At 52.5% G+C, this 27351-nt stretch overlaps 1 protein-coding gene across 11 annotated transcripts in view; it reads right to left on the reverse strand.

Moving 5' to 3' along the window:
- The window catches only part of RNF144A (ring finger protein 144A), a 137690-nt gene that overhangs the window by 25740 nt on the left and 84599 nt on the right, over positions 1–27351 (reverse strand). For all 11 annotated transcript variants that reach the window (XM_042933737.1, XM_042933736.1, XM_042933745.1 and 8 more), the window contains 5 exons: positions 25484–25588; positions 25266–25326; positions 17682–17889; positions 11371–11518; positions 5435–5524 (listed from right to left, as the gene is read on the reverse strand). In XM_042933737.1, the coding sequence (XP_042789671.1) occupies positions 5435–5524; positions 11371–11518; positions 17682–17889; positions 25266–25326; positions 25484–25588 (612 nt within the window). The remainder of the gene's footprint in view (positions 1–5434; positions 5525–11370; positions 11519–17681; positions 17890–25265; positions 25327–25483; positions 25589–27351) is intronic.

A 27351-nucleotide genomic window follows, 5' to 3' on the forward strand; every position in this document is an offset into this window, starting at 1 on the left:
ATAATCAACGAGAAATACTTCTGTGCTTCTCACATCTCCCTCCACCTTGCAGTCCTATGAGCTCCTGAAACATGCTTGATCGATGTCTGCTGGGCTTCCCTCAAAGTGCTGCAGGGAGGCCACATGGGTCAGCCCTGCATAGCACAGAGGACAGACAAGGTGGCAGGAGAGATGGGAGAAGCCAGAAGACCAGGCAGGCCCCTGGAGGTGATCTAACAGGCAGACAAAGATGAGCCCAGGCGAAGCTGGGGGTTTCCAGGCAGGGTGGGTGTCCGCTCAAGTGCTGCCCCCTTTACCTGTCACTCTGTCACACCAACACTCCTGCTCCTGCTCCTTCCAACACACGTGCTCCAGGTCCAGAGTCCACTTTTCTTAACAGGAGCCTTTTTGTTTCCCCCAGACAGGGAACAAGTCACAGCGCCTCCCGACGACAGCCAAGTGCTATTTCTCTGAACAGTCCCCAGCCGCCATCAGGCCCCCACCAGGACACCAGCAGCTCCTGCAGGATTCCTGGAGAAAATGGGCCAGCCGGACAGGCCCCTCTGCTTCCTGTCCCACCCAAAGGGAAAAGTAGCTGAGTGAACAAGGACAAAGGTCCCTCCAAAGACGGCTGGCTTTGAGTAGGAAGGCCGTGAACTAGTCACAAGAAAGCCCAATCAATCGACCACACTTTCAACCAGGTTGATTTCTGGAGCATCTTTCTGGCTCAGGCATGGAGCTGGGGCATAGGGCCACAAAGATGAGCAAAACAAGTCCCAACTATGGAGGACAGTCTATCTCTCTTCAGAGTTAAGCCACACGATCGAGAGGGGAAAAAAAGAGGGGTTGCAGTAAGTGATCGGTGTTGAAACAAATGCTCGGAGCCCGGGGTGGGGGGGGGGGGGCTCTGGTAACAGTTGCGGGGGGTGGGGGGGGATCACGGAGGACGTGACCCCGACCTTGGCTATAGACAAAGGGAGGAGAATCTCTATGAGCCAGACTGGGACAAGCAGAGGAAAGAGAGAGCCGGGGAGATCAGGAGGACACCGGGGTTTGGCAGGACCGCGGTCCCACAAGCCAGTGAGTGAAGAGCAGGAAGGCGTCGCCAGGCCCTGGAAACAGGGTCCCACCTGCCGTTCTGGGGTGTCCGGGCATCGATCAACCACCACCCCAGGCGCCTCACCAACACTTCCCGGACATTTCAGAGATGAGCTGAAGGGGGACAGGAAAACCCATTTCTGCTCAAGAAGCTTTGCACTAACACAAAGTGAGGCTCCCCCCGCCCCGGGATCAGTAAGAAGCTTGCGGGGAAGTGGGCCCCAAGCAGGAGCCTGTGTGAAGGGGAAGGGAACCGACAGCCCCAGCGGCGCAAAGGGCGGGAGACGCACACGGGAAATGAGGACTAAGCTTCCACCCGATGCTTCACCCTAAGAAGGAGCCACGAACGCCCAAGAGCCTCCGGCGGTGGGTGGTCTCTACCCTGTGCTGGCGGTGGTCCTCACTGTCAACACCGAAGGCTCAGGAACAGCTGGGGCGTCCTCTGCACACGAACATCTCTCCCGGGTGGCTCTGGCCTCCACGCACAAACTCCCTGGGTGAGTCCAGCCCACAGGTCTAGGCTCCACCTCTTCCCACAGTGCCCTTCGGTGAGTCCAGCCCACAGGCCTTGGCTCCACCCCTTCCCACAGTGCACCTGGGTGACTCCCGCCCACAGGCCTGGGCTCCACCCCTTCCCACAGTGCCCCTCCGTGAGTCCCGCCCACAGGCCTGGGCTCCACCCCTTCCCACAGTGCCCCTCGGTGAGTCCAGCCCACAGGCCTGGGCTCCACCCCTCCCCACTTCCCACAGTGCCCCTCGGTGAGTCCAGCCCACAGACCGTGGCCCCACCCCCTCCCACTTCCCCTACTTTGCGTGTTTTGTGATTTACCTTTTCTTCGTTTTGACGCTGGTTCGCAGGTGTTTTACCGTTTTCCCCAAATCTAACACTAACCTGTGGACACCCTCTACTTCTGTAGCTATGACCTTATCCGTTCCGGGAGCTTCTCACACCACAGAGAAGATGTCTCCGTGGGACCCTACACAGTGCATGCTTCTGTTCAGTTCTCCCGCTCAGTTCCTGCGATCGGGGGCACCCAAGTGGCTTCGGGACCCAGCTCGGAGCGGGCACTCAGGAGCCAAAAAGGAGCTGGTAGAAAGGGGTTTCAGGCTAGTGCAGGGTAGGGACCCTTGTGTCTTGGATTCTTTCTCAAGTGTATTTCTTTAGTCCCGTTAATGACTTACCAGGATCTCAGTGCTGCCCAGGACCCCCCAGGGACATGTAACTCTCTCCGTCTGAATGAACAGGCACACGTGATCAGGTGTGACTGCCCAGGCGCCAGGAGAAAGGGGGACACAGCTCCCATCTTGCCCTCGCTCTGTCCTGGGGGGCTCACGCTTGCCACTAGCTGCCATGTGGTTAGAAGTTCAGGCCACATGGACAGACACGGTTAGGAGCTCCAGATCCAGCACCAGCCCTGCCGTGTCCAGCTACCCCGAAGGAACTGAAGGACACTGAAGGAACTTCTATCCCGGCTAAGACAAGCCTTCTGTGGGCCCTTGTTCACACTGCAGATGGTGAACACGGCGAACGTGAGGATATGAGGCCAACGCATTTGGGGAGGCTTGTCACACTGCAATAGGTAGCCACCTTTGAGCAAGTCACATTCCCTCGGCTGGGGCTCATTCCCTACATGGGAAAGGCTGGAGCAGAACATGATCCCCGAGTCCTCCCTTTGCCCTGATTGCCAGTGATCCCGCACAGGTGCACACGACAGCCTCCCCTTACGGGGCTGCTGTGCCAAGGCAGGGAGCCCAAATCAGTGCGGTTCATCCCCACCAGACACGGGAGGAGGACAGCAAATGAGGAACGTGGCCTCGCTATGGTTCCCTTTCCTGCGTGGGGGTGAGGGTGCGGATATAGTTATGGGTAGAATCCTGTTCCCCCAAATATGTGGAGTCCTGACCCCCAGGACTTCAGAACGTGCCCTGATTTGGGAATCGCATCTTTATAGAGGTCGCCATGTTAAAATGAGGTTCTTAGGGTGGGACTGGTGCCCTTACTGAAGGGGAACGGGGACCCAGATAGAGTTGCACAGACAGACGGCCCGGCCAGCACTCAGGACTGGAGGGAAGCATCTGTGAGCTGAGGAACAGTGCAGACCGATGGCCCCCACCAGAATGGGCAAGAATGGGGTCCCTATAGGTTTCAGAGGGGGTGTGGCCCCGTGACACCTGGTGCCTGACATGGCTCCAGACCCTGAGGCACACGCTTCTGCTGCCGTGCTGTTCGAGACGCTTCCTCGCGAATGACCACAGACGGCCAAACTCACACACAGGTGGGGCTGAGCCCCACGGTGGCTGTGCTGGCAGGAGGCAGGACACGCACCTGTCTCTCCAGACCCTGGTCAGAGCTCGGGCCCAGGGCCAAGTCTCTAACAGCTCTGCTGGGCTGCACAGTGCGCACCGCTGACAACCCACCCAGGCGGGTGCGCGGGTCACTGGTGTCTGGCGTCCAGAGAATCATGCGACCGCCACCACTTCAATCCTCCACCCACTTCTCAGAAGGCTCGTTCCTGGAACCCAGCCACAGATCTGTGTTGACACACTGCCCGCAGCTGCTGCTCCCCACTAGGCACATCTGAGGGTTGCGATAGAGAACTCACCGCCGGCAACCCCGACACTTTCTGCCACCGGGCCCCCTGCCGGAAGGCCTCTGTCAGCCCCCTACGGCATGCACCTCGTTGGCTCGGCCACGTGGCCTATAATGATGGCGAGTGAGTGACTCACAGGGCATCTGCCCTGAGACCCGCTCCTCTACCCGAGATGGGCCGGCGGACCCACCTCGGCCAGCCGCACAGGCGCTGAAACGTGAGAGTGGACAGAGGCCCTTCGAGCCGCTGGGGTCCATCCTCTGACAGCATCTCTGACCCTCTGCCTCACCCTGCTCGGTCTCCTCGGACCTTCACGCCAAGGTCCTACCAGTCAACCTTCCCTGTCCCCTCTGCCTGCCTGGACTGTCCCCTCCTCTGCTTGACTTTCCCCTCTGCCTGGACTGTCCCCTGCGCATACGGTTCCCCCTCTGCCTGGACCGTCTCCCCTCTGCCTGGACTGTCCCCTATGTCTAGACTACCCCTTCTCTGCCTGGACTGTCCCCTCCTCTGCCTTGACTGCCCCTCCTCTGCCTGAACTGTCCCCTGTGCCTAGGCTGTCCTTCCTCTGCCTGGACTGTCCCTTCCGCCCTGTCCCCCTCTCCCACAGCCAGCTCTTCCTCATCACTGTGAAATTTACTAAAGGAAACTTCATTTAAAAGGCATCAGGAGGCCAGCAGGTAGAGTTCAGATGCCACCACTGTCCTCAAGGGCAGACCCAACAGGGACCTCGCACTTGGATCCTACTTTAGCTGCTACTTTGTTTCCCCAGAAGGAGGAAGGACAGTTTCCTCACCCACCACCCCTGCCACAACCCAGGCAATGAGATGCTCACAACTCAGCAGTGAGAAGCCACTACGTTTGGAGCCCCCCGGTTTATTCCAAAGGACTTCTGATGTGTGTGAGGAGCTTCCCAGCGCCCCCTTGCTTCTACAAAAGAGAGTTCCTCCCCTTTGCTCTCCAGACCGGTCTGTGATTTGGCTGTAGCTTGTATGTCCCAAGCTGCATTTCCAGGCTATTCCCAAATAAACCCATTTTTGTTGGTAAAATAGCTGGAAGTTTTATTTTTAGGGTTAATACCACTCAGCACTCCACCATGGGTACCATCGAATGGCCCTTCCCGACCACGCAATCCCCATCACATCCCCTCCACAGTTGAATTCCTATCACGTATGTCCTGCTGGTGTATTATACACGGCACGCATCTATCTTATTCACTGGAGTACATCTATCTTACTCACTGGAAGTGTTCCAGTGAGTAAGACACATGAATCTTATTCTTCCAGTGAATACCCTGTCCTAGGATAGCGCCTGGCACGCAGCAGGAAATAAATGCATGTTGAAAGTATGAATGAATATTAATGCACTGGCCCTCTGTAAACCCAACAGGCTGCTGCTCAGACACTACCAGGTAGGGACTTTTTCCTTTCTTTCTGTTTTTCTTTCCTGTGACTAACTTGCTTACCTCCAGGCTTCTAGAAAAAAAGCTCCTCATTAAGGGCCATGCAAGAATTAACCGACAGAATGGATCAGCGCCAAAGCCATGAGTAAGGTGCAAGAAACCTACAGCCTGACGTTCCAAGAACCACCACACGCCAAATGCGATGCCTATTTGCCACAACTTTGGGCCAGGGTGACCAGAAGCACAATCGCAGAGCAAGAAAAGTTCGGGCAGGCTCTACTTTTCTAAACAGCACGTGTCCAACCAGCTGGCTCGCGCACACACTCTCTCTTCCGGGGATCAAAGTTCCAGGTGAGTCACCTCCTACCTGTGTCCGATGCCAGATCACAGATGCCCTGGAATGGCCCAGCTTGTTCCGGCACGGTCCTTTATCGTAATGGATCAGGAGGAAGTCATCCTGGAAGAGGAGAGAGAGCAGGGTGGATGGCAGGTTCCTCGAAGTTCAGCGAGTGAGTCCTGCCTGGGCCAACGTAAGTGGGGGACAGGGGCGGGGGGTGGGGGGCACAGAGGAAGGGCTCACGCCCACAGCACCGGGCTGCCTCCTGGGGACCTCCCTCCTCCATTCTCTCCCCGAGGCCTCCCCAAGGGGACGTGGCCTCGGGCACTAGAGGGAGCCCTGCCCCAGATCTCTGGCTTTTGCAGGGGAGAGGCTCTCAGTGCAGTGGGGCTTGTGAACAAGTAGGTCAGAGGCCCCAGCTACTCCGCCAGCCACTCCCGGGCCTGGCTGTGTTTGATGCCCCCAGAGCTCGGCTGCCTTTACATCCTCCGGCCGCCCGCCCGGCAGGATTACCCCCGGATTAGATGATTCTCTTGATCTCCGGTTCATCCTCCTCCATTAGTGCCGGGCTTCCCACCTGGGAAGTGCGGCTTCCTTTCAGCTCAGACCACGAAAACCTACTCATTCCTCCGCAGCAAGCAGCTCGGGAACCATCTGCCGCCTCCAATTCCTCCAGATGTCTGAAGTGAGTTCTGACCCACGGAAACATCCTGTTCCTGCCTCCCTCCGGGCGCTCTCACCTCCCACCCTCACCTCCCGTCTGATCGCTGTCAGGTTCTTGGGATGGGGACCCTCAGCCGGGGACAGTCTCTAACTATGTTCGCGGCTCAGCGCTCGGCCCCCAAATCCCGAGCCCGCACCAAGTGAGCAGGAAGGGGCTTTGCACACAAAACCCTCCGCTCCCCCAACTCCAGCAGGAAATGCCGTTTCTCTCCTGTTGAACACGAAAAACAACAGCTCAGTAAACAGTGCAGAGGAGGGGCCCAGGGCCGCGCGCTCATTTAACTGGGGGTGTAAACAGCCAGCCTCCCCCTGAGAAAGGGATAAATGAGCACAGGGCCCCGGGTCTCGGAGAGGCCCGGAAGTCACTCTTCGAGAGCCCCGTGGAGCCGGACATCAGCCGTGTGCCCGGCCCTTAAACCCAGCTCTGTCGGAACCGGACTGGGCGGCCGCCGTCCCCCGGCCCTCGGCTCATCCTGAGAACGACGCTGGCAGAAAATCTGGGGCTTTTACGGGCCACCCTCGCAGTGCCAGAACGCACACCCACATCAGCAGACCCTGGCTTTTCTGGGGCAGCAGCAAGAAGCTTCTGCGGGAGTTGCCGTCCCAGCCTGCGGCTCCTGCCTCAGGGCCTCTCCGGGTCCCCGCGACTGTGGAAGGAAGCCTAGGTACACGTGGACACAAAGCTTCTCCCAGCCGGTGCTTCATCTGCTGTGAAGCTCCTCCTGACGGCGTCTGTCCACCGCGAACCCCCCGCGCTTCCTTGAGCTCTGAATTACGCCCTCCTTCACCCTGATATTAACTTACTCATACGCTGAAATTAGTTAATGTTTCATTGCTATGTCTCATTTTCCCAGACGGACTATCATAAGGCCTTGTACCGGAGGCTCCTGAACAGCTTTTGAATTTGTTATCAGAAATACAAAAAAAAAAAAAAAAAAAAAGCGGGGGGGTGGGGTGGGGTGGGCAGGGCGATCACTAGCTCCTCAAGGTCATGGACTCCGCCAGCCTCCTGGAGACAGCCTCCACCCCAGCCTCTGCTCAGAGGAGTCCGGTGGAGCCTGGACACTGGGGGCCAGCTTCCAGCTTCCGGAACAGAATGAAAAGCTTGTTCAAATAGGTCCTTTCTTACACCTGACAAAAGCACTCGAAGATGCCTTTACAAAACACACAGGCTTTCATTGTGATGTTAAGCTTCCTGCCGAAGCCCTGGGGCAGAACCCCCCACCCCCACCCCAGGCCCTGCCAGGAATCCAGGTGTATTTTTGTGGGAGGCCAACATTTCCCTTACTATCGTTCAGGGAAGTTTCACTGAGCCCCTGGCTGGAAACAGAAACAATGGCGCATGAGCAGAAAGCTGCAATCATGGAGAGATTCAAGGATAAAAGTAAATCCCCCCCAGGCCTTTTGTGTCAAATTCGGGCTGGCACCAGTGGGGTCTCCCCCCAAACTGTTGTCTTTTAGAGACTGAAAGATCAAAGAGTAGAGACCATTAAATCTTCCCGGATTCCCCTTGAGAAAAGGAAGTACAATAAAACCTTGGATTGCAAGTAACTTGTTCTGGGCGCATCCCGTGAAGACAAACGTTTCTAATAAACTTTAACTTGATGCCGAATGTCATGTGATCACAACTGAGCCAATGGTTCTTGAAATTCACTCTGATATACAAATGCTTTGGATTACAAGCATGTTTCCAGAACAAATTCTGCTCGCAAACTAATTCCAACTCCCACAGACAGAATGTGTGTAGTAAATCAAATGAGTTTGGGGAGCCTGGGTGGCTCAGTTGGTTAAGCGGCCGACGTTGGCTCAGGTCATGATCTCACAGTTTGAGTTCGAGCCCCACGTCGGGCTCTGTGCTGACAGCTCGGAGCCTGGAGCCTGCTTCTGATTCTGTCTCCCTCTCTCTCTAGCTCTCCCCCGTTTGTGCTCTGTCTCTGTCTTTCAAAAATGAATGAATGTTAAAAAAATTTTTTTAATAAAATGGGTTTATAGAACAAATTGCACAGGGTGGGCCATGTAACAATTACTTCAATAAAAACTATCCCCCCAAAAAATAAAAGGAAGAGAGTACATGTGTCCCTTTCAACTGTGTGGCGATGGCGGGGAGCAGGGGGAGCACGACGTGCACACCAGTGAGGGTCCGGGCCAGGTGCAGAGAGGAGTATAAGGCCCACAATGGAAGGAAGCAGCCTGATGTGACTTATAACTCCTCAATGTGTACATGTGCAAGAGGCTGTCTCGAGTGGAGAAGTTCCCGAGATGAGAAAGACCAGTAAAGTGCACTCCTGTCTTAGAAGCACTCCTGGCTTCCAGCCATGTGCTCATGCACTTGTCTTAAATCATGGTTATTGTCCCTGATAAATGGCCCCAGGGCAGACTCGCTTTCCTTGAGAATCTGCTTTCTAAGCCACAGGGTCATTTTTCAGCAGCTCTTCCTTTACAGAGACTAACAGGAAGCACTTGGCCAGGAGGATGATGACTTTCAAGGTGGAAAAGGGCAGAGCCGTTCCTCTGTCATCAGTTCAGGCAGAGCCAGGAGGGTCCAGGCCTTCTGCACAGGGTGGGGGAACCCGGGCCTCAGAATGGAGTCAGACAGACAGAAAGACAGACAGACAGGGTGTTTCTCCAGGGACCAGAGCAGAGCCAACAGCTTTGTGTTCAACGGAGACCATTCCCTTTCCTGTAACTTCATCAAGGCAGCACAGTGATCTCCCCTCCCCACCCCCAACCGCAAACTAAACCTGTTGTCAGCTCCTTTTCAATCCGTCCCCAGAAAAGTCTCCCAGGAGATTTGCTAACATGTAACACAACTGGCATTTCCCTTCCTTTCCCCTGTAGGAAAAGTTGTAAGGAGTGGCAAATTGCAGACCAGATACTAAATGATAACATCAGAATTTAAAAATCAGATTTCCCCCCAAATTGGATTATGGTAAAAATGCAAAATTATAGACATAACGTAGAGAAAGGCCATATATAATTTTATATACATACATATGTAAGAACTTTAAGGCCCCAAGGACTTTGCAGCGCTTGAGACATCCCTCTAACATCTCTCCCCACCACGCAAGGTCATAGAACAAACTTGTTTGGATCTACGCTAGAGAAGATTAACCTTGCCAAACCGATTTATGAAACTTGCCTAGGATGAGAAAAGGAAGCCTTCAGGATAGAAAACAGGTGATGACTCCCTGAGATTTTTTCAGCCACACACGGTTCTGCTGTACGTTTCATAACTGAAAGTTAATAAACGAACAGAAGCCTTTTCCAAAAAACAACACAAAAGAAGCAATCTAATATTTTTAAAGATGGCCCTTAGGTTACAGATCTGTTACCTTCTTTAAGATTCAATCTCAAATACGCATGTATATTCCTGATAATCTGTAGGCCCGTCCTGAGGACGATAGGCAAACTTTCAAGGTCACTGACCACTCTGATGTAGCCCCTGAGAGGGACACTCACCCAGACCAGCAGAGTGATAACAGAGTTAGGGTAGCAGGGGCAGGCTGTGGACAAATGAACTCCTAGCGATGGAAAGCAGGGGTGTGTGACAACCCCTCCTCTCTTTCACTAGTTTTAGAAGAGTTGCACACAGTCATCCTTGCTGTCCAGGATATACATACACAAACACACAGGACACGGGACTTGATTTGCTTGGATTGTCACTGATAGGAATGATTTTAACAGATGATCATTTCTGGTACTTAATGATAGTGGTTTTTTTAAATTTTTTTTTAATGTTTTATTTATTTTTGAGACAGAAGGAGACAGAGCATGAGCAGGGGAGGGGCAGAGAGAGAGGGAGACACAGAATCCGAAGCAGGCTCCAGGCTCCGAGCTGTCAGCACAGAGCCTGACGCGGGGCTTGAACTCATGGAGTGTGAGACCATGACCTGAGCTGAAGGCAGACGCTCAACCGACTGAGCCACCCAGGCGCCCCTTAATTATAGTTTTAAAAACCTATGTACAGGGGCACCTGGGTGGCTCAGTGGGTTGAGTGGCCAACTCTTGGTTTCAGCTCAGGTCCTGATCTTGTGGTTCGTGAGTTCGCACCCTGAGTCGGGCTCTGAGCTGACAGTGTAGAGCCTGCTTAGGATTCTCTGTCTTTCGGTCTCTCTCTCTCTGCCCCTCTGCACACGCCCTCTCTCTCAAAATAAATAAATTAAAAAAATAAATAAATAAAAACCTATGTACAAATAAACTCTTGTAAAACTAAAGTCAGAATGTCATCATTTTGGCAAGATGCCCAATCTCCTCATATGGTTGAAGAAGAACATCAAACTGAAATTAGTATCCTTTGCATCTGGCCTTGAAGCTCCAGAGAAAACCAGGTGCTTCAAGAGGGGAGGGTTGTGTGCTCTCGGTGGGGACTTAGCACGTGCAGAGCTACTGGGGGTACAGAGTGCTTGGGACACATTCAGCACAGGTCACACTTGGGAGAAGGTGGCCATATGAGGCTAGAAACTTCCATTCTGCCAGATGGCACAGAGTGTATGTTTTTCTGCCCTGTGGGTGACAGAAGGTCACTGAACTGTGCCACTGCCAACATGTTCCCCAGTGCCCCGCCTCTGTTTACCCTTCCTATTCCACTAACACTCGTGCTTTGGCCTGCGTGTTTGCATCCTCCCCTCCCCCCCAAATTCATACATCGAAGCCTGAATCCCCCATGTGACGGTGTCCGAAGGTGGCATCTTTGGGAGGTGATTAGGTTCAGATGAGGTCACGAGACGGGTGGGTGCCCCAGGATGGGGTCAGTGCCCTTATTCAACGAGGAGACACCAATCTGTCTCTCTGCTACGTGAGGACACAGTGAGAAGGCGGCCGTCCATAAACCAGGAGGAGGGCTCTCTTGCCTCTCTGGGCACCGAGGGAGGTCAAGAGCCAGGAACCGAATCTGCTGGCACCCTAACCTTGGGCTACCGGACTCCAGAATCAAAGCCTGTTGTTCCAGCGCCCACTCTCTGGTGTTCAGTTACAGCAGACTGAGCCCAGATGGTCCCCGCAGACAAAACCAAAGACCTTGAGACCCCGCCGCCACCTGCCCAGGCTCAATCCAAGGCTGAGCCGCCCTTTTGCTTCTGGAACCCCTGCACGAATTGCCATCTTCTGGCACCACTACACTGGGGGAATTAATATTTTCAGAAGCACAGAAAAACATCTGATAATGTTCTTTCTGCTTCCCCCGGGCACACTCTCTAAGCTCCTCAGGGCAGCTGGTGGGTTTCGCACCCAGAGGCTCTACTCACGTCCAGAGACTCGAGGCAGTACCAGCAGAAGGCGTGCTTGCAGTTCTTACACATCATCTGTGCACACCCTTCGTCCCGCTCGATGTACACCTTGCACTTGGGGCACCGCTTGATGGGCGCGTCGTCCTCCTCCAGTTTGAAAGCAGAGCTGCGGGAGAGAGTCTGTCAGTGATCCGCTCAGCGGGGCCCGGGGAGGGGAGGGGAGGGGAGAGGCGTGGGCAGGGCCAGGCTGCAAGCTCTAGTTCAGCCAGAGGGGCCGAGGCCCCTTCTTATTTTTTTATTTTGTCTTAATATGAAATTTATTGTCAAATTGGTTCCCATGCAACATCCAGTGCTCATCCCAACAGGTGCTCCCCGCGATGCCCATCCCCCCCCCTTTTTATCAGATGTTACAGAGTGAAACCGATGAAGCTAACCCTCCAAAAAACAATCACCAAAGAAACTGTGGGTCAGCCAGTTGGGTTCCGGGGGGAGGAAAAAGCAGTGTCAGGAGGCATTCACGTTTAGATATGTGTAGACAAACAAAAGAAATTATGGCAGGGCGCCTGGGTGGATCAGTCCTTAAGCACCCGACTGCGGCTCAGGTCCTGATCTCGCGGTTCGTGGGTTCGAGCCCCGCGTCGGGCTCTGTGCTGACAGCTTGGAGCCTGGAACCTGCCTTGGATTCTGTGTCTCCCTCTCTCTCTGTCCCTCCCCCGCTTGCTCTCTCTTGCTCTCAAAAATAAATAAACATTAAAACTTAAAAAAAAAATCTTTCTCTCTCTCCCCCACTCGCTCTCTCTCAAATAAAATAAAACATTAAAAATAAATACTTAAAATTATAAAAAAAAAAAAAAGAGAAACTATGGCAAAGGCCTATAATGACGGTGTCTGTGTAATGGGATTATGGTCGGATTGTATGTTCCTTATTCATATATCTGTATAATTTCCAAAGGATCGATGACAATTTTTATGCACTTTGCTATTACCAGAAAAAACGGTTACAGATACATGCTCATCGTTTAATTAGATCTACTGGGCCTGTCTTGACAGAATCGCTTTCCTGGCAAGTCCGGTTGTCCTGAGGGGCTGGGGAGTCAGGTGGTTGGCCTGAGGGGCTGCAGGCCTGGGGTCACGTGCTGGCTCTCTGCAGACAAGCTGTGTAAGAGCCACTCCAAGCCTCAGCCCTCCCAGCGTGCGCATGCTAGACAGTGACGCGTGACAGGAGCCCAGCGTAGCACCGAGCATGGGTGAAGTGACCGATACATGACAGCAACCATTCTATGCTAATAAAGACATGACACAGATGCGTCGGTGTGACGGTCCATCCCACGCTATTAAATTGAAAGGGAAGGCTAAACAAATATGCATGGAAACATCTGGAAGGATAAATGGTTAACCGCTACAAGAAGTTATCACGGGTCATGGCAACACGTTTGCCGCATTATCTGAACCCGCTACATCAGACCAACACCGCCAGGGGAAAAATGATCTGCCCCTGGGACCGAGCAACCCTTCCAGAACCCCATGCGTTCATGAGCATACGTTCACTGAGAGTGGGCAAATTCTGGCATTTTGGGTGCGTTCTGGCTGGCGGATCTTCCACAGGCATCACAGTAAATGCAACGATCAAAAACGGTTTGACTTCAGTAGAGCTAATCTGATGATCAGTGGAGGCTCCTCGTCCGTGAGGCCTGGGCTCCAGCTGAACGCGGTTCTGTTCTGTTCACTAGCAGGTGACCAGGGAGGACATGCTGGGAGGAGGCAGGCTGTCGGTGAGGAGCCCCGGGTCTAGAGACGCGTGAGTCCCGGCCCTGCCACTCGGGTATCACCAGTGTTAGTGTCCCCCTTCCGCCACTAGAAACGAGGCTGGCGCCTCCCCATCGGAGGCTGTTGTGAAGCTCGAAAGGGTCTCCGTGCGTGTGGTACATTCACACGGAACCCGGCACAGGGGTAGCGAGGCCCGCAGTAGGTGGCAGTGCCTGTCATGCTGTCACCGAAAGATGACACTGTCTGTGGCTCAAACTCTTCTCTAAAGGGAAGGCAAAACGCCCCGCAGGCTAGTTGCACACGTGACCTAGAATGAACCAGGGCGGTCACGGTCACAGGCGCGGGCGAGGTAACCCTGCGGGAGCCTCCGGCAGAACCGGACACGACGCGAGCCAGCCGCTCCTGAAGGTGAATCTGGTTTCTGCAGAGAGCCAAAAAGTCACCAGATCCGTGACTGAGGCCGGCTATCAGCTTAGATAACACTGTTTCAGTTTGAAAGCCGGCAGTGACCTTCACGTCATGAAAACCAATCTTCTCACATGATTCATGAACGGGGAGGGGGCGTAACATCAGTGGAGAGTGAAGACCCTCTCTCAGGGAGACTTTTTAAAACGGAAACAGTTAGGGGTGCCGGGGGGTGGGGGGGCTCGGTCAGTTGTGCGTCCAGCTCTTGATTTCGGCTCGGGTCATGATCTCACAGTTCATGAGATCGAGCCCGCACCGTGCTGGGCTCTGTGCTGACAATGCAGAAACTGCTTGGGATTCTCTCTCTCCCTCTCTGCCCTTCCCCTCTCCCGCTCGCTCTCTCCAAATAAATAAACATTAAAAAAAAAAAAAGTAGAGGCTCCTGGGTGGCTCGGTCAGTTGAGCCACTGACTCTTGGCTTCGGCTCAAGTCATGATCTCACAGGTCCAGGGATCGAGCCCCAAGTTGGTCTCTGTGCTGACAGTACGGAGCCTGCTTGGGATTCTCTCTCTCTGCCCCTCCCCTGCTCAAGCTCAGTCTCTCTCTCTGTCTCTCAAAATAAATAAAAATAAACTAAAAAAAAAATGGAAACAGTTAAAATATGTAAGCTCTGGTGTGTTGTGGCATGTATAGAAATTTACACGGTACGGACAATGGTTTTCAAACATATTTTGGCATTTGAATTATATTTCAAATTACTACTAATGACAACTCTCACTAGAAATTCAAAGTTATGAAGGCAGATAGGAGCCCTCGACAGCTTCCTCATGATCTGCACGTTCTGATGTCTTTATGCGTTTATTTTTTTTTTAAGTTTATTTATTTGAGAGAGAGACAGATAAAGCTGGGGAGGGGCAGAGAGAGGGAGAGAGAATCCCAAGCAGGCTCCATGCCCCCAGCATAGAGCCCGATGAGGGGCTCGAGCCCTCGAACCTTGAGATTGATGAGAAAAACAAAGGCAAGAGCAATGTAGCTTAGATTAAATCTCCTTACAACTCACAGCCCACAGATAGAGCTGAAACATGCAGGTTCCTTGAGTCAGGTCAAGGAACTCATGGCTGCCTCACTTCCTTAGTGATTTTGTTTTACTAAAGACTGAAAGTAACCTTATCTTAACAGCAGCTACTCCAAGGTTCTGAAAGCCTTGCTTTCAAATTCCTTAGAGACTTACGCCATCCCTCACCCCAACCTCAAAGTATATAATCAGTCACTCCTCACAACCCCGGTGCAGCTCTGTCGGTCCACAGTCCTGTCCCCTCACCTTTTTGCACCAAAGACATCTCAAGAATTCTTTCTTAGCCCTTCGCTCAAGAACCCCATCAAGATCACGACCTGAGCTGAAATCTAGAGTCTAGAGTCGGACGCTTACCCGACTAAGCCACCCAGGCGTCCACGCATGTTCTGATGTCTTTAAGAGGCAGACAGGCCAACACAGCCGCTGACACCGGTCAAGCGGTGAAGGGAATGGGGGAAACAACCCTACCGCAATGAAAACAGTTGAGTGTACCTCAGTTACAAACGCCACCTGCCATCAGCCCCAGGACCGGCGAGCAAGAGGGTGTGGTCACGACTTCGCAGGCTAAAGACAGCACAAACCCCCTTCTAAAGAGCCGGCTGCTTCTGGGCTCCAGAGACTGCCAGGAATTGGGGATGCATGATGGCTCAGTGTGGCTCCGCGAGCCAGAAATTCAGATTTTTTACGTGACATCTTTTGATGTTTACGTTTCCGCAAAATGAGACTGGTGAATTTGGATCTAAATTTCCCTGTGCCATTTTTTTTTTTTTACTATGCAAAATGTGGTATTTTTCACTTTTGTTTGTTTTTGTTCTTTGCGAGGTGTACAATGTGATGATTTAATACACGTGTATAGGGTACAATGGCTGTCGCTCTCTCCAATGACCTGAAGAGACCAGAACATCACAGGTGAAGAAATACTAAGTCATCAGGCTCCCAACACTCACCAGCTTCAATCTGAAGGTTCTACGCTTAAGAAACATCACGGCTGGGTCCCTCCTCCACCCCACCCAGGATGGGGCATCAACTCTTTCTCACTCCCGATTTTCCTTCTTAACAGAATGTAGAAACCCACTCACTGAGTTTCTCTCTCTCTCTCTCTTTTTTTTTTTAATTTTTTAAAACATTTATTTATTTATTTTGAGAGAGAGAAACAGAGAGACAGAATCCCAAGCCTGACGCGGGGCTCCATCCCAGGAACCTTGAGATCATGACCTGAGCTGAAGTGAAGAATTGGATGCTTAACCGATCTACCCAGGTGCCCTGGGTGTTTTCTTTTAAACAGGTAACCGGGTTGCCCACCCACCTCCTCCTTACCTGGTCCCCACCCTGGACACCCAGCTCTCCCAGCGACGTGCACTCTGACCACACAGAAGTGTGTTTCTTCTTGCAAAGTTACGAAACATTAAGAACCTAAAATACGAGGTAAGTGACTCGTTCGACCATCTGAGTGCCTGCTGTATATGCCAAGATCTGCGGCGACGAGAGTTCAAACCAACACAGGCTGTGATGTCAGGAGCTCAGCCTCGTGGAGGAATCGGCCACGTAAACGGATGCCCCAGGGCACAGTCTGGCTGGCCTCGTAATCCAGGCAGACCAATCTCCAGTGGGGGCACAGAGGGTGGGGTCACCAGTCCCGCCCTGGGGGCTGGGCAGCCTGACAAAGGACGGACCTGAGCCGTGCCTTCCAGGGCGGCGAGTCGACTCCAGGTAAAGGAGGAGGGTGGCGAAGGGGCATCCAGACACAGGCGCAAACGTGCAGACTCGGGAGAGGAGGGCTGTGCCCGAGGGACAAGGAACAGTAGGTTCTCTGTGCGGGTGGAGCTTTGAGGAGCGGGGGCGGGGCAGCAGAACAGGGAGAAGAAAACGGGGAGCAGCTGGTGACCACACGTTCGGGTGGATGGTGGGAGTCCCTCCATCAAGAACGCAGCCTCAGCAGGCACAGGGCCCACGTTGTCTCGGTAAGCCATCTGTGCCACAGACCTTGCAGGCCAAAAATAGCTGAATATTACCAATTTCTTGTGATTCAACCTCCTTAACTTCAAGGCACACACACTGATGCCACAGGGCCCACCTGGTGGTCCGGCGGAGGGCCCAGCTAGCGGGCGGAAGGCCCTAGACGCAGTCCTGCCGCCCCACGTCTTTCTGACTGCCCCCTCTGCCAGGCAGACGTAACCTCTTGGTCTCGGGCACCTGGGAACCTCTTTTTGGGGATGCGTCTGGTACTTATAACCACGGTCCACCTACTCTGGTTCCCGTTCCTGTCCCCGTTCCTGATCCCGTTCCTGACAACGGAGTGTCGGAAAAACTTCAGGTATCACGGGTCATAAAGCCCGCAGTGACAGGCGTTTGTCACGCGTCTGTCTTTCTGGAGAGGCAGAGTGCGGTTTGTTTCCTACAAACTTTACAGAGCCACTGCTTTGCTCGCTACCCGACACGTAATCGGTTCTCAAAAATAGTCAGCCGGGGCGCCTGGGTGCCTCAGTCAGTTAAGCATCTAACTCTTGATTTCAGCTCGGGTCATGATCTCATGGTCCGTGAGTTCCAGCCCACATCCGGCTCTGAGCTGACAGCACGGAACCTGCTTGGGATTCTCTCTCCCTCTCCTTGTCTCTTTACCCCTCCCCCACTTATTCTGTCTCTCTCTCTCTCTCTCTCTCTCTCTCTCAAAATAAATTAACCAAAAAAAAAGAAAAAAAATCAACCAACCAACCATCCTGGGTTTAAATGAGGCTGAAGAACGGGGCGCCTGGGTGTCTCAGTCGGTTGAGCGTCCGACTTCAGTTCAGGTCATGATCTCGCGGTCTGTGGGTTCGAGCCCCGCGTCGGGCTCTGCGCTGACAGCAGGCCTGGAGCCTGCTTCCGATTCTGTGTCTCCCTCTCTCTCTGCCCCTCCCCTGCCCATGCTCTCTCTTTCTCAATAAATAAACGTTAAAAAAATTATAAATGAGGCTGAAGAGGAAGAGACGGATCCAGACGGCGGTCGTATCTTCCGGAGACACATTTCAGGAGTCGTGTTCTTCCCTCCCCCCAGCCCCCAGCCCCAGCCCGTGCCTTCCATGGCCGCCCGTGAGGAATGTACCTGGTCTCTCCGGGAAGGAAGGAGATGGGCATGGTCTCCGGGCAGCCCTGGCCGGGATGCCAGCTGGCTTTGCAGGCAGAGCAGAATTCCACGTCACAGGCCTTGCACCGCACCAGCTGGGGTGTCTGCAGACCCATGTCCTGGAGCTGGCACACGGCCTGGCAGGTGGAAGTAGGGCACCAGGTCCGACAGGGGTCCAGCAGCACCTCTAGCGCAAGGACAAAAACAGCCACGTCAGAGTCCGCACACGAAGGATCTCATGGTATGTTCGGACTGAGGGATCTCGTCGGCGCAGGGCTGCGGGTCTGTAACAGGGTGGGAACGTCCAGACCACGCCGTCTGACATTCTATGCCCTTCGTGGTCGGGTGCCGGTCTGGTTCTTTCTCCTCCCCTCCAGACACTCCCTGCTTATGACCCCCCCGCGCCCCCCCCCCCCCCGCCCCACACAAAACACACTCAGAGTCCTTTAGCGATGCTGCTGTCTGAACCCGGGTGGTACCCGGGATGCCCCTGCCTGCGTTACATCCAGGAAGCCTTGCCCGACGGCGGGGCAGGATTTTCTCCGAGTGCCCACAGGCCACGGTCCAGACAGGCCTTCTGCCCCCTCGTCTGCCTCCCCAGGACTCAGTTCTCTAAAGTCAGGCCCGTGTCTTCAGTCTTGCAGCCTCGCCACCTCGCCTCGGGCGAGGTGCGCAGCAGGCGCTCGGACGATGCCCAGTAAGGGGGACAGAGAGAGAGGAGGGAAGGAACGTGGCCAGATTCTTCTCCACAAACGGCCCGTTTGCCCAAGGCTGCCGCCCTTCCCAGATTTCAGTCTAAGCCGTGGGCTAACCACTGTGTGAAAGGGCCGGGTTTCCCATCCCAGTGGAGCCCAAACTGCTAAGAAGCCCCACTAAGGGAAGTTAGGGAGGAAGCGAGTTTTGAAAAACAGGATACCCTGACGTTCCCACTCCTCTGTGTCCCGGTGCAGAACTGGCAAGTCTTTAAATCATCAGCCCCGAGCTGCCCCTGCCTCGTGAGCCTGGTCATTCGTCTCATTCTGCGCTTGTCTGGGGTGACACTGAATCCTCAGCGACGGGCAGCAGCCAGGACCCGACAGGAAACCGCACAGAATGCGAAGTCTCTGCCAGAAAGCTATCGCGGGCCAAAGGATCACGGACTATTTTCAAAGGCCCTCAAGTAGGCCACTGGTTTCTAAGCTTTCCAGCAGTTGCTCTGGGGAAGTAACCCGAGACCGCCGAATTTTGCCAGGGAAACTTGGAAGGCAATGAAAGGCCCTTGCAAGTTTCCTGGCCGTGTGACCCACCGACGGCCAGGGTGGGTGAAGCTCACCTGCATGGAAAACGGGATCTGTGTGCACTAGGGATCTACCACAGCCTGGGGGGCTGGACGTGGGCTGGACTGTGCCCAGACTTCACCTACACGGGCCGCCCCGGGACACACGTAGGCGGCGCCACGTTCCCCAATGAAACAGGGAAGCCGGATTCAGCCCTCTAGGAATAAGCTGCGTCAGGTACAACCCTGAAGACTGTCTTCTATTCTGGGAACTGGCAAACGTTTTCTGCAGAGGAGTAGACAGTGAGTATTTTGGTCTTTGAGGGTCATGCGGTCTCTCTCCAAGCACTCAGCTCTGCTCCTGGGGCACAAAAGCAGCCATGTTGATCTGTAAATGAGGGTTCCAATAAAGCTTTATTTATAACGCCAGGCCATGGGCCCGGCCCCTCTGGCCAGCTGGCCATGGCTGGCCCACTCCTGCTCAAATGCAAGTCCTCTCCTGACCTGTTTTTCTGAAGGAGGAGTTAATCAGGGGACAGGAAACCATCACATTGGTAGGTCTAGGGGAAGATTTAGTAGAACCTATTAATATAAAGGAACTCTGGAATCCAGGAAAAAGTGCTGCTTTTTAACCGATTTCTGTTAGAGTAATGAAAAATCTTTATGGTGTTCCTAATTGTGAGTGAATGAGTAAAATCAGCTCTTCTCATCAGTTGAGTTTCAGGGTTTGCTTTTTTAGGAAAGTTTGTGGCCGTCAGATCCCAGGGGGTGCCTCCAAGGCACATGTGTGTGGAACCAGCCTAAGCTGATGGGATGGGAGAAAGGAGGAGGGAGCGAAGGCCCCACGGAGGTCCCCCTGGGGAATTAAAGCTAGGCAGGTGACCCCTCGGCCCTCCCCCTGCCCGGCCTGATTCACGTCCTCATGTTTCTACACGGCTCTCTGCCTTGGGTGCTCGTGAGTGTGTTAGGGGAGCCCAGCTCCACCCCAACTAGATTCCGGGGTCCCCTATGGGCACGGCCCCTGAGGGAGGGCGATGCAGGATGGGGGCCCCAAGCACAGCAACCCCCACGTGACACGGAGAGAAATCCTCAGCCTGTTCTGTTTTCTTTCCAGATGGACCCCGTGGTTAGTGCTGATCTGAGAGCTTCGGTGAACACGCTGCCCTTATGCAGACCCCTCTGGTTCTCAGGACCCTCCTGCCCCTTCCTCTACTCTGGCTTCAGGGAGGGGCTGGCTCCCCACGCTGCCGGTGACCCCTCCTCATGCACCTATGGCTGTGCCCCATCCCCCCTTGCCCAGCAAACGGAGCTATGAGCCAGCCTCGTCCTCAAAGGCCCAATTCTATCATGGAGTGCAGGGTGAGCAGATCCAGTTAAGGTTTCCATGGCAATGACTTAAATTTTGAGACTTCTGTCCTCGTGGAGCTGTGACAGGCTCTCCCCTGTCCCCTGGGGAGAGATTCCCTATCAGAGAAGCAAAGGGCAAATAATCTGTCCCATCTGCCAAATGCAAACATCCTTCCCCTGCCGCCAGGGCACCACAAAACCTGTGAATATGGCCCCAGGGTTTTTGACTTGGACTTCTGTTAATATTCCTCTCTTCACCCCCACTCCTGAATTTTGGCAGCTGGTGTAGAAGACAGGAATCGATCAATAAGAAAATCCACTGGGAAACACCAGAGCGCTATTCTTTTCAGGACGCATGTAGGTATACACATCTAGACCTGTCAATCACATACACGTATATATAAAGTACGTTACGCATGTTGTATCTTGTATGTGTTATATCCAATATTTTATATAGACGTGTCTATGCATAGCATATATTGTCAAACAAGGCAAGCAGCATATTTTTTGGCATACCAGAAGAAACCAATCTCAGCTCCCATCTCCCAAAGATACATGAATAACAGATTAGGGATGCTTGGGTGGCTCAGTCGGTTGAGTGACTGACTTTGGCTCAGGTCATGATCTCACAGTTCGTGAGTTCGAGCCCCGCGTCAGGCTCTGTGAGGACAGCTCAGAGCCCGAAGCCTGCTTCGGATTCTGTTTCTCTCTCTCTCTCTGCCCCTCCCCCGCTCGCACTCTTGTCTCTCAAAAATAAACAAACGTTAAAAATATTTTAAAAAATAGATTAATGAAGCAGGTCCCTAATTGCTCTGTCTATAAAAAGCCCAAGACTTTTTAAAAAGGCGCTTTTCTTTTTTAAACATGGTTTTCTCTGAGAAGCACACTACAAGAGGGGACGTGCCTAGCATCCCGTCCCTCACTGACACGGGCTTTCACGGCACCGCTGGCCAGGCTGGCCAACTGGCTACGACACGGAGGCAGTGAGTTCCATCCTGTGGGGATCCCTGGCTCTGGTCAGGCCTGATGACTGATGGGTGAGCCCAGCAAGTCGGTTCATCTCTCCGGGGTCTATTCTTGTTTAAAGCACCGACACAATGCTGGACAAGACGCCCCTCCAGCATGCTTCTGACCTACACGCGGCTGTCAGACGAACCCGGGAGGCTGCAGGCCCTGTCTCTGGGTGGCAGGGGCTTTGGGACAGAGGAACACGCAAACAAGCACCAGCAGCCCGGCCTGGCGGAGCTCAAACAGGAGCACAGGTACAGCGTCGTGGGGCATGAGAGCGAGGGAGTCTCCCAGAGAGCCTACCTCCACCAGCCTCTGGAGGCTTCCAGATGGGCAAGGGAGCACTCGGGGGGGAAAAAACAGAGGCGCCCATGTGGCTCAGTCAGTTAAGCGTCTGACTCGGTTTCAGCTCAGGTCATGACCTCACGGTTTGTGAGTTCGAGCCCTGTGTTGGGCTCTGTGCTAACAGTGTGGAGCCTGCTTGGGATTCTCTCTCTCCCTCTCTCTCTCTCTCTGCCCCTACTCCACTCGTGCTCTCTCTCTCAAAATAAATGAATAAACTGTAAGGAAGGAAGGAAGGAAGGAAGGAAGGAAGGAAGGAAGGAAAAGGAAGGAAGGAAGGAAGGAAGGAAGGAAGGAAGGAAGGAAGGGAGGGAGGAAGGAAGGAAAACAAGCCCCACAGCCTCCGGCTTGTCAGAAACCCAACTGGAGGAGTGGGGGAGATCAGATTAAAATCAGGGTTGCTAGACTTGAAATTAATAAAACATGCCGTGTCAACCACACTTCAATTAAACAAGAGAGAGCAGAGCCATCAAGGCTGTTATATCAGATGAGTCATTCTAAGACCCAACGGAAACAATGTCTGCAACTTAAAGCCACCACAGAACTGTTCAGTAACTAACGGTTGTCAGAAGATCTGGGAACTGGGTTTTCTCCCAGGGTATCCTCCCTGGCTGCATTTCAAAAGGACAGAACAGGCTGAAACTTGCTCTATGATCATACCTCAAAACTTGTTCAGTGCGCGAACTAGAAGTAACAGCTTTACTTTTAGCTCTGACATCTTGTTTTTAAAGTTTATTTATTTGTTTTGAGAGAGAGAGAGAGAGAGTAAGACAGGCAGAGAAGGGCAGCAAGAGACAGAGAGAGAGGGGGGAGAGGGGGAGAGAGAATCCCAAGCAGGCTCTACGATGTCACCAGAGAGCCTGACACGGGGCTCAAACTCACCAACATGAGATGAAGACCTGAGTTGAAATCAGACGCTTAACCGACTGAACCCCCAGGCATCCGTCCCTCCTTTAGCTCTGACATCTTAATGCTTCATCCAGAAGGGTCTTTGGTCATACTGAGTCTGAGTTCACTTGGTGTTCTTGTGACTTTTCACATAATGCTAGCAAAATGTTCTAAAGTCATGGGTTTGAGAGATTCCATTAACCTAAGTCAAGCTGGCTTCCTTTTTCTGCAAAGTTTTTATAAAAAAAAAGTCTTTGACTAAACCAAAGCACTGGAAATTACAAAGTATTTGAAAGAACAAAGTCAAAATTATTAGGTAGGAAAATTTATCCAGCTGCATTTTTAAATTAAATTCCAGGCCAGGAAAGTTAATTTTCTTGTAGCCCAAATAACTGCCAGTTTCTGTCAGGATTCTCTCCAGAAAATATTTTCAGAAGAGCCTGAAAGTCTCAGAAATCCGAATTCATCAAGTTTATAGCTCCACATACTGACTCTTGTATCACGTGGCATTACATTTAAGCTGTAAACCACCCAAACTAAATGATATATGGCATTTAAATAAACAGGCTCTTGAAAACAATTTCAATGCCATCAAAATCCTGTTTGATTTTATTTTTTTAAGTTGGCCACACACTGCCTTTTTTTGTTTTCCAGAAGTAAGCCTCTAAAAGAAATGCAACTATCTTTAGCATTTCTTAAGGAAAAAAGAAGGAGGGGGGGGGGGAAGGGGAGAAGGAGGAGGAGGAGGAGGAGGAGAAGGAGGAGGAGGAGGGGAAGGGGAAGGAGGAGGAGGAGGAGGAGAGGAAGGGGAAGGGGAAGGGGAAGGAGGAGGAGGAGGAGGAGGAGGAGGAGGAGAGGAAGGGGAAGGGGAAGGAGGAGGAGGAGGAGGAGGAGGAGGAGGAGGAGGAGGGGAAGGGGAAGGGGAAGGAAAAGGAGAAGGAGGAGAGGAAGGGGAAGGGAAAGGGGAAGGGGAAGGGGAAGGGGAAGGGGAAGGAGAAGGAGAAGGAGAAGGAGAAGGAGAAGGAGAAGGAGAAGGAGAAGGAGAAGGAGAAGGAGAAGGAGAAGGAGAAGGAGGAGAAGGAGAAGGAGAAGGAGAAAGAGAAGAGGCGCCTGGGTGACTCAGTTTGTTGAGTGTCCAACTTCAGCTCAGGTCATGCTCTCATGGTTTGCGAGTTCGAGCCCCGCATTGGGCTGTCTGCTGTCAGCCCAGAGCCTGCTTCGGATCTTCTGTCCCCTCTCTCTCTGCTCCTGCCTGGCTCAGGCTCGCTCTCTTACTCTTGTGCACTCTCTCTCTCTCCCAAAAATAAACATGGGGGAAAAAAAGAAAAGAAAAAATTTTCCACATTCAGCTAAGCTGGGAATCTCTTGATACTTTGCTCTGGTCCATTCTGCCTTCCAGTCCCATCTTGATGGTGTTTCCCAGGGTTGTGTCTCAGTCGTGAGCGCCTGATGCAGACCAGGCTCTGGGTACCAGACCGGGAAGAGGGGAGGGCATGCTCGGACCATTCCAACCTGAGCTGAGGTCAGGGTCCGGATGTGTTATCTACACAGTGAAGTTTTGCGTAAGCAGCGTCACCTACCCACATCTGTTATTCTGCTCCTTTTCAGAGGAGCCCAAGGTCCAGGACATATATGCAAATGAAGGCGAATGGAATTTATGGACTCTTTAGAACATCATCTGATGACCCTGGCACACTTCAGAGAGCAAAGCTAAAGACCAGTCCTGGATGTCCAACCCGTGTGAACGCTTTGCGACGGCCACCTCGAAAATGACGCTGTCGCCGCTCTGCACATGCCACACCGTGCTCCTGGAGAACCCCGAGGTCTACGGCAGGTCCGGCTCCCACCACGAGGGCTGTGCAGGGCCCTGTGGGGGACTGAGGGGGATCTGGTCCACACTGCGCCCCACCCACTAGAGGTGGAAATCAGGCGAGCTAGTCAGTCTCTGGGGTGTCCTGTTCACATATGACGACAACCAGCAGGGCTGTCCGGACACTTACTGAGACCAGGGACTCAGCACCAGGTGCTCAGTGAATGTGGAGGACCAGGGTGCTTTCCTGTCAGGATGGCAGTCATCATAACTCACCTATGCTTGGCCTCGGAACTTCCTTGTGTGCCTTTGGATCTTTTAAATTCTGCATAGGTCCCAGAATTTGGTCCTCAAACTATTAGTCCTAACCCGGCTGAAGAATAATAACACCCTGTGAGGGTGAAATCTCTTTAGAACACCCCCTAAGGCCAAATCCCTGTAAACGAGTCATGTTTCATGAATCCTTCTTATGACCAAATGACCTTATGACCCAACAACAGTCCTTCCAACTGTGAGCTCTGCAGAGAATTCAAGGTGACAAATTTCACAGGGTGCCTGGGTGGTTCAGCCGGTCAAGCGTCCATCCGACTTTGACTTTGGCTCAGGTCATGGTCTCACGGTTTGTGAGATCAAGCCTCACGTCGGGCTCTGTGCTGTCAGCAAGGAGCCTGCTTGGGATTCTCTCTCGCCCTGTCTCCCTGCCCCTCCCCCAGCTTGCACACGCTCTCTGTCAAAAAAAAACATTAAAAAATTTTTTTTGAGAGTGACAAACTTCAGAAACCCAATTTACACTGACTCTCTCACTGTGGCAGCCAAATGATGCGTAATCCTATCCGCCAGAAGCGCTCTCCCCGCCGAGTTACCTTTCTTCTATCATAGGAGTCATCACCGGCTAATATGCTAGGCCACCTACCTCTTTCAAATTGTAGCTTTTTATATCTTTGCATAATTTCAGCCGCCACCATGCACTCGATCTAGTAAGAAAAAAAAAATACAAACAAGAAGTGTAACAAGCCGAGGGCTAGACTATGATACCAGGTCAGCCTAAACCGAACCCACGGCATCCGCAAAGCCAACCAAGCAGGGCACAGTTGCACGCGTTAAAAACCGGATTTGTTCGGGGGCTCATGCCTCGTCCTCCTGCAGGTGGCCTTGCTTAGGGCAGGCGGCATCGGGGCAACTGATCGCAGTTTCCAATCCTTCTTTGATCAAGAGCTCGACATACTGTTTCAGGCACTGAAAAGAAAAAAAGTCAGAGAAGTATCTGTAAACATCTTTACTTCCTTAAGGGAGAAAACTCAGCAGGTGCAGAAGAGGTGATGAATCGAGCACGTTGTTCCCTTACGGTTTCGTATTTTCCCTGGGTCACCCATAGCAACCACCGAATGAGAGGTTTCATTCACTCGAGTACTGATGGGGCGCCCCCTGTGCCATGCTGGTCACAGAACTGAGGCTGCGGGTGGGACCCCGGCACACGACCTCAGCAAACACCAAGCCAGTGAGTCTAAGAGGAGGAGGAAGGTCGGGAAGGAATACTTCTCAAATACATATTAGACATCGGGCACCAGACTCAATTGTTATACTCCATTGTTTCATGTACTCCTTAGAACATTCTTTTTTTTTTTAATGTTTATTTATTTTTGAGAGAGAGAGAGAGAGAGAGAGTATGTGTGTGTGTGTGTGTGTGCGCGCGCGCGCAGGGGAGGGAAAGAGAGGAGGAGACACAGAATCTGAGGCAGGTCAGAATCTGAGCTGTCAGTACAGAGTCCGATGCGGGGCTCGAACGCACAGACCACGAGATCATGACCCGAGCTGAAGTCGGACGCTTACCCGACTGAGCCACCCAGGCGCCCCTACTCCTTAGAACACTCTTACAGGTGTGAACACTGAGTCACCAAAGGAACTTGCCAGCTTACCCAGATAGCAAGAGCAGAGCCCAGATTCAAGCCCAGCCTATCTCGACTCGGAAATGCCCCCACGCTCCCCCTTAGGACCCTCTGCCGATCCTTACTCACTGACACCCCGCTTACTCAGTGATAACTTACTACAACCTCACCTACGGGGTGGACTGTTGCAAAGTCTCAGGTCAGTCAAACAGAAAAAGCGGGAGGCACAGCAGGGTTCTAGCGAGAATGATGAGGGTGTACCCCATGCCGATTTACTCCTGCTTCAGTCTACCAGCCTGGGAAGCCCACACTCCCCTGCAAAGCACATTATAAAGCCCAATTAAAAGAAAAAACATGGGGGCGCCTGGGTGGCTCAGTTGGTTCAGCATCCGACTCTTGATTTCAGCTCAGGTCATGATCTCCCGGATTGTGGGATCAAGCCCTGAGTCAGGCTCTGTGCTGACAGTTCAGAGCCTACTAGGGATTCCCTCTCTCCCTCTCCTTCTCTCTCTCTCTCTCTCAAAGTAAATAAATAAACATTAAGAGAAAGAAAGAAAGAAAGAAAGAAAGAAAGAAAGAAAGAAAGAAAGGACAAAGAAAGAAAGAGAGAAAGAAAGAAAGAAAGAAAGAAAAAGGAAAGAAAGAAAAAGAAAGGAAGGAAGGAAGGAAGAAAGAGAAAGAAATAGAGAAAAAGAAAAGGAGAGAGAGAAAGAAAAAGAAAGACAGAAAGAAAGAAAGAGAAAGGAAGAAAGAAAGGAAGAAAGAAAAAGGAAGGAAGGAAGGAGGAAAGAAAGAGAGAGAGAGAAAGAAAGAGAGAGAGAGAGAGAGAGAGAAAGAAAGAAAAGAAAAGATATAGCCTTCCCAAGTAAGCTCACTACCAAAAGTAAACAGAGACAGACTTTGAAGAGCTCAGAGAAGAACTCAGAGTACTAAACCTGGGGCCATTAAGTGAAGAGAAACCAGTATAAAAATGACAACAGCATATCCTCAAATCAACTTGCAATCGTAGCCCAGTTCAATATTTGGGGTTCATGAGGCCAACACCACTGTTATAATAACACTATTAAAAGTAATAGTGATTCATCGAGAAAAGCCCATAAGCTACGTTTCCCA

The sequence above is a fragment of the Panthera leo genome, chromosome A3 (genome assembly GCF_018350215.1).
Source record: "Panthera leo isolate Ple1 chromosome A3, P.leo_Ple1_pat1.1, whole genome shotgun sequence".
Lineage (NCBI taxonomy): Eukaryota > Metazoa > Chordata > Mammalia > Carnivora > Felidae > Panthera > Panthera leo.